General features: G+C 43.5%; 1 protein-coding gene across 1 annotated transcript in view; it reads left to right on the top strand.

The window, feature by feature from the left end:
• The window catches only part of PSD (pleckstrin and Sec7 domain containing), a 266,492-nt gene that overhangs the window by 10,942 nt on the left and 242,406 nt on the right, over positions 1-13,144 (top strand). Inside the window, exons 2-3 of the mRNA XM_088473556.1 lie at positions 2,433-3,482; positions 3,602-3,704. Coding sequence (XP_088329682.1) covers positions 2,535-3,482; positions 3,602-3,704 — 1,051 coding nt within the window. The 5' untranslated portion in view covers positions 2,433-2,534. The remainder of the gene's footprint in view (positions 1-2,432; positions 3,483-3,601; positions 3,705-13,144) is intronic.

The raw sequence follows: 13,144 nt of genomic DNA, 5'->3' as shown, positions 1-13,144 counted from the left end.
TCCCTGAATGTAAGCAGGCCTGGTGGGTAATGAGTTTTTCTAGTAGGAAAACTGAAGTAAATGGCAATAAAATGGGTCTTACCTACTGTAGGCACTAAATACTGAATAGCGCCTACAGTAGGGAAGACCCATTTTATTGCCTATTGAAATGTAATAAACGTTTACTCCACTATTATTAAAAACTGAAGAAATAAAAACTCTTATGATCAGTCACTTATCTACTATATAAAAGTGAAATTTCTGTCTTTTTATACAAATCCGCAGTTTACAAGCCACGATCGTGAAATTTTACATACGAGTGTATTAAAACATGGCGGAGGCTACTAAAAATATTAGAAATCGAAATTAATTACTGTTAATTTTGAATTAATGAAAAACCACAATTTTTGCATAGCATTCGCCCTCTACAGGTCAGGTACGGAATTACAAAAGGATTTAGCTTATCTACTATTTTTTCTTTTCTATCTTCTCTACTATATCAAAGCGAAAATTTGTCCTTCTGTCTTCTGTACTTCTGTCTTTTTATACAAATCCACAGTTTACAAGCGAAGATCGTGACATTTTACATACGAGCGTATTAAAACACAGCGGAGGCAGCTAAAAATATTTTAAATCAAAATTAATTACTGTTAATTTTTAATTATTTTAAAACCACAATTTTTGCTGGAAGCTCATTGTGGGGCCTAACGGCATATGGGTAGGGCCTCAGAGCAAGCGTTTTGTGTTGTCATGTTTTGTCATGATTTTAATGTTTATTATCGAAGAGAGCTTTAGCAGGCTTTGCCAGCATTCTCAGCTCTCTGAATATACCAACTGTGTCAAAATTATGACTTTGCAAGGACCCTGCTGTACTGTGAACTGCCAAAATATTTCTGCGCAGAAAACAGGGAGTCACTCTAGATGGTCATCCTGGTATCGGAGCAACAGAAGCTCTTGGCCGTGTTTACACTGTACATCCTACAAATTTTGAATGCCTCTATCTCCAAAGTTTGCTTTACACCGTTACAGGTCCTACTACCTTCAAAGATCTTAGGACTGTTGATGGGGAAGTTTGTCACACTTTTCGTGAGGCCTGCCTAAGGAGAGGTTGGTTGGAGGATGATGTGTAAACAAACATTCTTAAAATCCCGGGCAACGCCGGGTACTCCAGCTAGTCTATGATACATTTTATATTCTAAATTTCATGTGATAAATAACAATTTAAAATGATTACTATTATTATCCTTTATTTATACGGCACCTCCAAATGTCAATAGACCATTACAATAGCACAAACAAGGGAAACGTTAATCAGGTGATTATTAACAGTCACCTACTTTTGTAGAAAGCATTGGGGGTATTCTTTATAAAGGCATTGCAGGAGATATCAGTGATATCTCCTGCTTACCTTTCAGCTCAGATCTGTCCCGCTGTCTCCATACACTAGTATGGGGACCTAAATCCATCAAGCTCTGAAAATAGTTCACACAGGGCAGTTGGCAGACAGTCTTATCTATCCTGCCTGTTCTTGCTGCTTTTCACTACGCGCTGCTGCTGTTGCTGTCTTAAGCGTAGTTGTAGATAGGCTGCACCATGGAATATTGGGAGCCCTGTTTGGAAGACAGAGGTACTATGCGCCTCCTAGAAAGGCAAGCAGTTAATGGACACATTAGACCTCCTCCCCCAACCCCATAAACAGCAATGACATTAAATCAATAGCAATCACATTTAATATAAATAGGCTTCTTTTGCTTCCCTCCCCCAGCTAACTCCAACATTAAATGAACAGCAGGTTCCTATGTGGCCGGTAACACAGCGGGGAGCATTAGCTATGATAAAAAGGTTCATACATGCATAAGGCTATATCTACACTATGGTTTGCAAAGAATATGTAATATGAATGGTGTCTTTTTTTTATTGCAGTGTTTTACTCGGATCACTCATTTCTAAAAATTGTGCAAAGATGTGAGAAATGAAACGCATAGCAGCTGTTCCATCCAACTAATGAGGCTGATACAGAGTTGGTCATAAAATCGGGGCATATTACACAAAAGAAAATAATGATTTAAAACATAGTATATTTGTACACTTATACATGGCTATAAGTATCTCAGGATGCTTACACTTGGTAACTTATGTTCCTTGTTTACTATTAGTCAACATCATCATTAATGTGTACTTGTATCTGCCTTATACTAAAAGAAAAAGGTACACCTTCAGTCATGTATATGTACACTTATGTGCTGGTCTTCATGGGCTACATTTGCATGCGCACATCCTGTTGAACTATGCATCGGCCGCAGCCTCTAAAATGTCTAACAATTGTTGTTATATAGTTGATAAAATCATCAGGCAGTCATCTGGCTAGTGCTTAAATAAACCAGACTCTTGATATTGTGTACATCCTAGAGAGAGATGACTCCTGTTCAGTAATATTTTACCTTGTTTTTCAGGATCCAGCAAAGATGCACAGATACTTAAATCAGTGTGTGTTTCATGAGCCCTTCATTTTACACCCGAATGGATTAAACGTTTGATCTGCTGTGACGTGAAAGATGGCTCAAACCAGTGGGGTTGTGCGCTTCCTCCCCGAAGGGGACTGTATACTTTCCTCTCCAAGAGCTCTCAAAGAAGTTGAAGGGAAGCCTTGGCCACAGGCATTGGACTCCGAGGGAGTATTCAGCCCCCAGCGTTGTTTTACTCCAAATCTGAACTCCCGGAGGATCCAAGTACTGAGAAAAAGCCTTACACCAGAAGCCAGGCGTGCTCACCTAGGAATGTATAATAGTACAGGGTCTTTGGTTTGCAATGTTTCTGAAACAGGACAGAGGTCTGGAAGGATAACTGCTCCTTGCAGTCCATTGAGAAGCAGTCCTTTATACTCACCTGGCAGCAGGAGACCTTTAGTGCTTCCACAGACCATGGGACATAGTTCTATTGTAACATTTACATTTGTGAAAAAGTCCAGTGTGCAAACTTTAAATGGGATCCCAACAGACTGTGACTCCGGTCAAGGTATTCTACTGGAAGGCACTGACCAAGGTGGAGAATGTTGTGCTAACACTGCCACAGACCTGAAAATGTGCCATGGAGAAAACTTGGAGACTTTGGATGATATTAGCATCAAACAGAGAGTTGGCTCTCCACAGCTTGCCTCTTCTCCCCAAAGAGGTAGGGCACAGCTGATATCTGACAGCTCTCAAACATGCCAGAGGCTATCAGAACGGGAATCAGGCAGAGAGAGTCCCTGCTCTATTGCCGGGTCAGACTGTCACCTGCGCTCACATTGTGACTCTCCCACTAAATATGTTAATACAAGCACCCCAGCACCAAGCATCATGCCATCTGCAAATAATATGCTCTCAAGTCCTTCTCAAAGCCCCCTGCTTAGAAGGCTTGCAGAAGAAACTCATTTCTGCAAAGATGAAGTCACATCACCAATTAAAGAGGGGTCTAGTGAGCAGTCACCAAGAAGTCCAAGGAGATTAGATCTTAGCCAGCAGGTACCTTTGTGGTTTCATTTCCTGTCTTTATATATACATACATACATACATACATACACGCACTATTAACTGGATACATTGCTTCAATATTTTTACCTGTTGTGTTTTAAATGGTTCAGGTAGACACATGGGGGTGTCCAAAGGAGGCTTCTTTACATGCACAGAAGATTGCAAAGGCAAAGTGGGAGTTCTTCTATGGTTCACCTGAATCACAAAGGACTGGTAAGAACTGCGCTGCATGTAAGGCTGCAGAAACTCTGTTTAAAGTATACTGTACATTATGATATACAGTAGTTGCTGTTTTACATTTTTATGTTTCTGTAAATGATAGTTTAAGCCAACACATTAAATTATTGTATGCATACACACCATAATAATTTCCCTAACATTCACCTGCAGCTTTACATAAAGGTAACAAGCTATACACCAGTGGTTCCCAAACTTTCTTGAATCATGGCACATAGACCAAAAGTTTTTTTATTGAGAAATTCAGCAAAAATGTATTAATTTAAGCAAACTGTGCGTACAGATGTGTCCACATACATCTATCCTCCGTGTGCTACATGTCGCATTACACAACGCATGAGCGCCGTGCGGCTTGGTTGCGCTGAGCGTATTTTCATGCGAATTTCCCTTAAAATCCATCTTATTCGCAAAGCAATGTGAATAGGACGCACAAGCGGCTTCTATTGATTAAAATATGCGGCATGAATATATTCTGTGTGCGACTACGGGTGTATCTGCATGCGAAATGCTACCTTACAGTGCCATGCAGATGCAGTCGCACACAGAATATAGGCATGCTGCTATCATTTTAATCAGCAGAAGCTGCTTGTGTGTCCTATTCGCTTTGCTTTATGAATAACACCGATTTTCAGGGGAAGTCGCACAAAAAGACTCAACCAATTTGGTGCCCATAATCCCGCCACCAAGCTTAATGTTGCATTCCATATGAAAATTTGCACTTCTATGAATTTCTTATTATTTCCTTGCAAACCCAACCAACTTGAATATAAATGAATTTAATATAGATTAACACTACTGTCCTCTCCTCACTGCACACTGGGCTCTCTCCCCTCACTGCAAAGTCCACAGCACCCATCACCCCTCACCCAGCACAGCACTCCACATCCAGCACCCTTCCCCTTTCACTGCACAGCACCCCTCACCCAGCACAGCACTCCTCATACAGCACCCTCTCCCCTCACTGCAAAGCACCTCTCACACAGCACAGCACCCCTCATCCAGCACTCTCCCAGCAGAGCACAGCAGTCATTACCTCTCACCTAGCACAGCACCTCTCTCCCAGCACAGCACCTGGCTGGCTGGGTGTGCACTGCGCCCGGTCCAGCGGGTCCACCCAGAGTTGCACTTTGCGGGAGTGGCTGGCACTGGCAGGCTGCAGGGAGAGAAGTCAGTGGACTTTGCAAAGGCCCATTGGAGAGGGAGCTTCTGCGGCATGCACAGCAGCCATTTTTGCTATTGCCTGCTGCCTCCACTGATTGTCTCTGCTCCAAACACTACAGTAACCTTTCCGCCAGGCAGGTTACATCAGATGCAAACAGTGGATAAGTCTGTCTGTTAGCAACCAGAATGCCAGCGCCCCCATCTTCCAGTCACTGGGAGGCTCACTCTCTGCCTGGAACATCTATCTTGGCCCTTCCCACACACACTGTAGCTTCCTACTGGTTCCTGCACACAGTCGAAAACTGCCTGTCCCCGGGGTGGAGCTCCGAGCTGTATGCACTGAGATCACCCCCGTCACACCACTCCCCAGCTTAGGCTGCTGGGCAGGGGATGAGCTCTCGCTGCATGGAGGCCGGGTGAAAGGGGGTTTGTAACCTGCGTTTGGAGACGCCGCTTTGCGGCTTTAGCATTTTGTTTTCAGTCAGTGCTCGTCTAAGCCAGTGAGTGGCTGCTGGAGACCCTTATCCCAGCTGTAACTGCAGCCTGTTTGAGCTGGCTGATTGGAGCAGAGAGTCTCCCAGCCACTCGCATTCAGCAGGTCCCCGCAGCGTGCTGCAAATCCCAACTGGCATCGGCCCTAGGTATTCCAAATGCCTAAGTCATTTGCCTACTTTGCCTTTGCCTAGGACCGGCACTGAAGCCGCACCAAGGCATGGAGTAACTAGACGGGCTGTTTAATGCGCAAGGAGGCTAGATGTATGTGTACACATCTGTATCTGTCATCCTTAGGTGCAGTTATGTGTTGGTGGACAGAATTGCACTTCCGTTTGTCCACATATTTTATGACAGGTAAAACCAGTGCTGGTGACTGCCAGTCAAATTGACCATACATAAATTTATTTGGCTCTGGACCACCACCCAGTGGCACATCTGCAAGTGCCTCTGAGCACCCCAGGTTCCCACGGCACCCAGTATGAGAACCACTGCTATACACATTAGAATATCTTTCCTCTGCATGAAAAACAACATAAAACGTCACAACAGTTAATAACAAAACCACAACAGATGGGGGATATATATTTAAGGGAATAATACTAAGGCTAAATTATTTACTTTCCGTTATTAATTTACCATAATACAATGTGACTTGTAACTGATATTGGCAGGTCTGTGACACATTCATGGTGCTATACAGGTACTTGTGTAACTAAGAAAAGCCAAAAATAATCAGGATAGAATGTAAAGTATGCTCATTTTGTCAGTTTATGAAATGTTAACACAAAGTATTATCAAACTATTTTCTGCATGTAGGATTTTGTCATTTTTATATTTTGCAAAGGCACTTGTGTTGACTCATGAATCACCATAGATAGACCATGCTGTCATTTGGAGACTGTATAATGGATAATGGCTTGGGGATAATGGCACCAAAACAGTCACAGAGCAGTTTATAAAATGTGCATTAGCTTTCAACAACTCTCTCCTAACAACTGCCACTCGCAGCCTGATGCTGGCTAAACACACTGCGCAATGGCGTAAGTAGGGTGGGCATGTGGAGCACATGCCCTGGGGGTGTTTTTATGGTTAGAAAATGCAAAAATGCTACTTATTTATGACCATCACATTTTTCCACTTCACATTTATGTCTGGAGGCCTCGGGACCCATTGCCTGGCAACTGCCCAGGTTTCCTGGTTCTCTGATGTCCTGTCCAATATGGTTGGTATTCAGAAATACGGTCAATGGATAGACACAAGAAGGTAGACAGTGAGTACAGTAGGTTGACAGGGTCAAAAGATCAACCTGTAAATGGCCAACATGGTCAAAAGGTCAGCATGGTCAAACGGCTGACAAAAGGCACTAGGGGGGAGGGTTAGGGTTAGGCACTAGGGGGAGGGTTAAAATAACAAGTGTCTACCTTTTCTGTGTCGACAATTTGCATGTCAACCTTTTGACCCTGTCTTCCTAAGTCCCTGTCGACCATTCACTTTCTACCTTCTGATGTCTGTCTATTGGTTCTCTATCAATCCGCATCCCTCGTATTACCTTTACAATGCTCTCCTATTTTTATAATCGCACTAAACAGGGCCTGATTAAGGGTACCAGCCACCTGAGGCTAATAATTTCATAACGCCCCCCACCCCACCATATATTTATCTTTACATATATTCACTTAATTTTATTTATCTTTACATATATTCACTTAATTTTGTTATTTTTTTTAAAGATTCCTTTTTTTCACGTTTTTATATTTGTACAATAAGAGTTCTCATCATTAGACCTAAAGAATAAATAGATAGGGGGGAAAGGTATAAAAAAGGAAAGGGAGGCATTGCAGAGAGAAAATATTTCCAAAAACAAAATAACATTGCATTATGTCATAACATAGAGAAGGTATGTAGCCAAAAGCAGAGGAGCATATAGTATATTATTAATTATAATTTAAAAGATTATTATTATTATTATTTTAAAGTGTCTGTTCAGAATGCCTGCGTTATTCACCTGCATAGTCAGTGGCGCCTCTGTGCTTGATAGGCTGGATCAGGAATGACTATACTTGCCTACTCTCCCAGAAGTTGCCGGAAATCACCTGCACACACGGAAGAGATAGCGGTCCTCACGCATCCAGTTTCCACTTCCTAACGAAGTGGGCACTATGGGGAGGTTAATGCCTCAAATCGTGGGGAGGGGGCAGGGCCAACATGACGTATTTCAAAGCAAATCACGTCCTATTGGCCCTACCCCCTCACGATTGACCCATAAATCACTGCATTCCTCATCAGGGGGTGGGCCTAATGTGTAGTTCCAGGCCCTGCCCACACCTCCAGTCCTCCGACATCTCTTTTCTGGACTTTTCCCAGAGGAGAGAGTTGAAAAGTAGGTAAGTATGGGCATGACTTCTCTGTTATCTACAAAGTCCAGACTTCTTCTGCAGCTGCATTCAGTTTGGGATCTTATGTGGCAGGCAGCCAGAGAGCAGAGCCTCCCCAACAGGATCGAAGATGCTGGCATATGATACAACCCCCCATGGCTGTTACGGCACCGTCAGTGGCAGAGTAAGATGGGCTGCGGGGAGTAGGAAGTGGAGGAACGGAACAGCCTTGAGCTGATCCACACCACACGGCACAATGAAGGGTGTAAATCAGTGTCGGGGAGTAATAGTCTATGGCTAGCCCCAATTAGTGCCTGGTTCCTGATGTAAAAAAAAGTAATTGAATAAAAGTTTATTTTTTAATTCCTTCAGTGGCACCATAAATGATGGTGCTGGTGTCTCCAAGTCCTGGCACCTTATACTGCAGCCTGATCAGCCTAATGATTGATCAGGCACTGACACTTAACTAAAATGCAGGTTAAACATGTAAAAACGCAAATCTGTATGGTCTCATTTGTTTTAATTATTTTTATTGTCACAGTATTTACATGTGCTTAGAAATTTATCCTAACAGCAGAATGTTAATGGCTACCTTACAGAAATACTTAGTTGTTGTCTTTACACACAAACAGATGTGTCCACTCCAGATACATCTTAACACTGTGCTCTAGAAAGACTTAATGAGGAGACATAACCTGAGGCGTACTCTGGGCCTGATTTAGAGTTGTACGCAATGCTGATGTTTTCACAAATGGAGCGATTTTTTTAGGGGTTTTTTTGTCCACTGCGCCTGGGTCTAGGTACATTACTGTAGTCGGACGCTATGGGCCAAATGTAATAGGGTGTCTGTTTTGGTAAATTGCGAGTTTTGCAGTAAACTCACTCTTTTTCACAACTCTCCAATTTAATAGGGTGTCAGTTCAATAGAACTAGCATTTTTTCAGAGTTACTAAAATTCGCCATTATCAAAATCGCATCTAGATGTTTTCCCATTTAAAACAATCAACTCGCCCAATGTAATAGGGTGCGAGTTCCAAACTCGCAAAAAAAAAAGTTTACTAAAATACACCAAATAATAGACCAGCTTCAGGATAGCGGGTTTATCCTGAGCAGGTCACAGTAACACAGAAACGTGCACGTATCCATGAGATATGCAAAGCGTTTAAAAATAAAAAAAACTTATGTGCAGCTTCCCCCCAAAAGCATAACCAGCCCCGGGCTGTATAAAGCCTGTCCTTGTTCTAAAACTACAGGGGCCAAAATGCGTAGGGGGCCCCTGTATATTAAGAACCAGCACAGGGCTTTGCTGAGCCGGTCCTGGTTGTGGGGTTGTGGAAAAACAGGGGACAAAACAAGTAGGGGGTCTCCTGTAATCTCCATAACCAGGACCGGACTCTTTCTAGCGGTGGGGTAATGCCACAGCCATGGAAAACCTTTCACCAGTTTCCCCGGCCAAAACATTACCCCTGACCGCTAGACAGCCCAGGCTCCCTGGGGAGTTGCGGATGCCTCCCTCCCTTATGGAGCGGTATGCATTGTAATATGATTTCGTCCCCTAGGGAGCGTTATATGCTGTAATATGATACCATGATCTATCTCACTTACCTCTTCAGAACCTTGTTTGACAAATATGCTGTTAGCTGTGCAAGGAGAATTCAACATATGACTGTTGTGGAACTACACATCCTATCATGCCCTGACATAGTTTTGCTATTAGGGCATGCTAAAAATATGGCAGGGCATGTTGGTATGTGTAGTCCCCCAACTGCTGGAGGGGTGCTTGTTGAATACCCCTGTTCTATGCTATCACTGCATTAAGAAAAGAAAAAATATGTACAATGGCCCTACTTAATCTATATAATAAGCAAGAAAGTGTGTTTGTGTGTGGGTGTTTGTCTGTTTGTCCTTTATTCACGGCCAGAGTTTTTAGGGAGGAGATCTTACTGTAAGCTCGTATAATGTTTTCTTTATCACGAAAATCTAAGAACCTGGCTATCACCTGTCTAGGATTGTTATTTTTAGATTGGCGTTCAAGGCCGATGCGGTGACAGCGCTCAATTGCAATCGTGACGTTAGAGGTAGGGATTTGGAGTACATTTATCAGATCTACACTTACTAAGTCGTTGAGGTCTGGGCCTTTTATCGACTCGGGAATTCCCAGGAACTGCAAATTGTTACGTCTATTGCGATTCTCCTGGTCGTCAGAGGGAGGGTGTCAGATAAATCCCCTATAACCTTGGATTTTATTTCTACGATATTCTGTAATGCCATTAGAGCATCCTCGTTGTCACTAGTAATTGTTCTTTCAGTGTTAGATTCATGCTTAGTTAACATTGTGTTTATGGACATCTGGATAGTATCCATTTATTTGTCTATGGATATTTGGATATTATCAAATTTTTTGTCCATCTGTTGAAAAATTGTAGGATCATCTTGAGACATTTCAGATATAGGGGAGAGTGGATCAGCCTGTGAAGGAGAAGGCTGAGAATCCTCCATCACATACTTCTTGAACAGATTATGTACTTTTGGGAAGCACCCCAGTGATTGCCTGCTTGTTATTATGAATAGCTTGTCTTTATACAAATATTGTGCATGGATATGGTATTTGATGCTTTCAGGCAAATGATGATCACCACCAGTCCACCAAACACTGGGCTACCTATGGATTTTTTGTATGTTTCTGGTAGACCGTATTTTACATAAAATGTATTTTCTTTTGAAAATTAATTTTATCTACAGCTACAAGCAGAGCTGTACCTAGACATCTTGGTGTCCTGTGCCAGGAAGTGCATTGGTGCCCCCCCCTCCCTAATTAATGCCAAAAAGGGAGTGTGGCCTCAGGGTCGTGGCATGACAAATCTGGTTTGATATGATGATCTCTTTGTACAAACTGCTATGTGCCACTGCCAAATACATTGTGCATCCAATGGCTGCAGTGATGAAACACTATAATTCTGCAATATAATTCACCAGCTCTAGATGTAGGAGAGCACTGGTGAAGCTGCACCTGCAGCAGGATTTGCCCATCAGAACAGCTGCACACAAGCTTGGAGCCGGCAGTGTACATCACCTACTGAAGGTTTAGACAGAGTGCTACTTGTAGTGTATTTTCCTTTTGCCAGAAGCTGAACTCGTCGACAAGGGTACTCAAGGTGTGCTGGCAACCCTGAACCTGGGTTGGCAATCATTGGCTGTGTCAGAGCTGGATTGAAGGTCCGGAGGGGAGGAGGGTGCAGCGCTTGGGACCGTAGACAAGAGTGCCCCCAATGGACTAAAATAAAGGCTGCATGCTTCTGTACTTTAGAGATGTCGCCAAATGTCCTGTTCCTGCCTGGTTCCCCAGCAGCTAACTGTGCACCAAACTCTGCTGTCAGACTTTAGTCTACATAAATGGGTGATTGAATAATGGGAACATGAGGCCAATGAGCCAGGGATCCCACATAATCAATATAGGTTACATGAAGCTTATATCTTCCGTGTTGGGATAAATAAATATAAACAAATATAAAATTATCCCAACTCAGAAGAGTAAATGGATTTGCTATCTGCAATTGTCTACAAAACCGGACCTCCTTTTTGCACCTTTTTTTTTTTTTTTCTTAAATCAACAGCTATGTTACCTGCAATTTCATGACCAGACCATTCTCGGTATATGCATTTTCACAAGAAGCATTTAATTTTCCACCTTAATCCGGCTCTGACTGTGTTAGTCTTGCTTGAGGACCGAGGGGGATGTTGCCAGGTAGCAGAGGGGATGGAGGGTGAAGCGACCAGTAAGGAGGGAGGTGGCCAGGGAGGAGATGGGAAGGAGGGAGGTGGCCAGGGAGATGTGAATGAGGGGCAGGGAGTGATCAGAAACAGAATGAGAGGAGATGCCGGGGATCAAAGAGGGGTACAGGGCGAAACTGATATTCACAGGGGCCAGCTTCCAGAAGCACCGCAAGTGTGAATTAATTAATAAAGAAAATCTATAGGCACAGTTGAACAGCACCCCCCTGCCTTGCGATGCTCTGTGCTGTGGCACATGTCGCACCACCTTAGTTACAGCCCTGGCTACAAGGGACTGCAATGGGGTCAAACATGGCCCCATTGTATGCCAACCATTTTATGTTTATATATGAAACCCAACATATTATGAGTCATCCTCCAGCACACTGCAATAAAAACAGCAAAAAGGCTTGAACACTACATGGTAATAGAAACCCAGAGGTCTTTGTTACATATATATGCAAATATATGATTAAGTGCGGGGCCGCGTCAAGGATCCTCTGTACCAGCGTCCCTTACACTACATAATAATAGCAACCACTCTGGGTTGTGATTGCAGACTGTTGTGCCACATGATAATAGCACATACATAAATATATTCAAGTTGAGAGCCAACTCACCTAGGAGGTACCCCAGAAACCACCAAATAGCACTATATGAACCAGCACACCCTCCAAATGCTGGTCCCATCCATGACTCTCAGAAAGTGGTTGCTCATATCGGCATAATGGTTTTTCACAGGTGCTTGTAATGGGAGGGGTGTCACACTTCGCTTCATGGAGTCCCCTACTGAGGGGCTGAAAGTTATGGTCCTGGGTTAAAGAAGGAATCATGGGAGAGGGGCCTGGATGTTCGTTCTCCCTGTCCACAAGCATCGGATGTTGATGAGACCTGACTAAGGGTGCGGAGCCTAACCTGTCGGTAGGTGTTCACCAGTGACCCCTCCAAGTGGGATATGGGTTTCAGCTGCACCCGGCAGGCAGGTCGCAGTCCCATGGTCAGGGATCTGATGCGAGTGGGAATGGAGAAAGACACACCGCTCTGGCCCACTGCTAGTATAATCTCTGTACCAATAGTACAGAGTAAGCACAATGGAAATACTTCCTGAAGTGGTACTGTGGGAGAACAGAAAAGGGGAATCCACTGAGGAGTAGGTTGTGCAGCTAACACTGGAGGAAAATGAGGATATGCTGCTGCCACTGAAGGAGAATGAGGATCCGTACTTGTACACTACTGTGCGTACTGAGTACACAGCGTACAAATCCAGACACACCGGAGAGTGGTTCAGTGTTTGTACACGATAGTGCATACAGAATACACAGCGTGCAAATCCAGACACACCGGAGAGCGGTTCAGTGTTTTTACACAATTGTGCATACAGAATCCACAGTATGTATGCACCAGTAGAGACGACGTTCCAAGAACAGACTGAAGATCCAAATGCAGGGTAAACACATGTCGCAGCGCAAGAGTGGTGCTCCGGGAATCTGTACTGGGAGATGTTCGGAGAACAGACTGGAATCTGAGTGCAGAGTGAGTGCTGTAACTAGCCAATAGGGCTCAGTACTTAGGTTATGTACTGAGTACACTCTGGGGTTCTTGTCGCAGGGCAAG

The sequence above is a fragment of the Taudactylus pleione genome, unplaced genomic scaffold (assembly GCF_031769625.1).
Source record: "Taudactylus pleione unplaced genomic scaffold, aTauple2 ptg000016l, whole genome shotgun sequence".
NCBI lineage: Eukaryota > Metazoa > Chordata > Amphibia > Anura > Myobatrachidae > Taudactylus > Taudactylus pleione.
The sequence above is the reverse complement of the archived record's forward strand: the minus strand, read 5'-3'. Positions and strand labels throughout refer to the sequence as shown.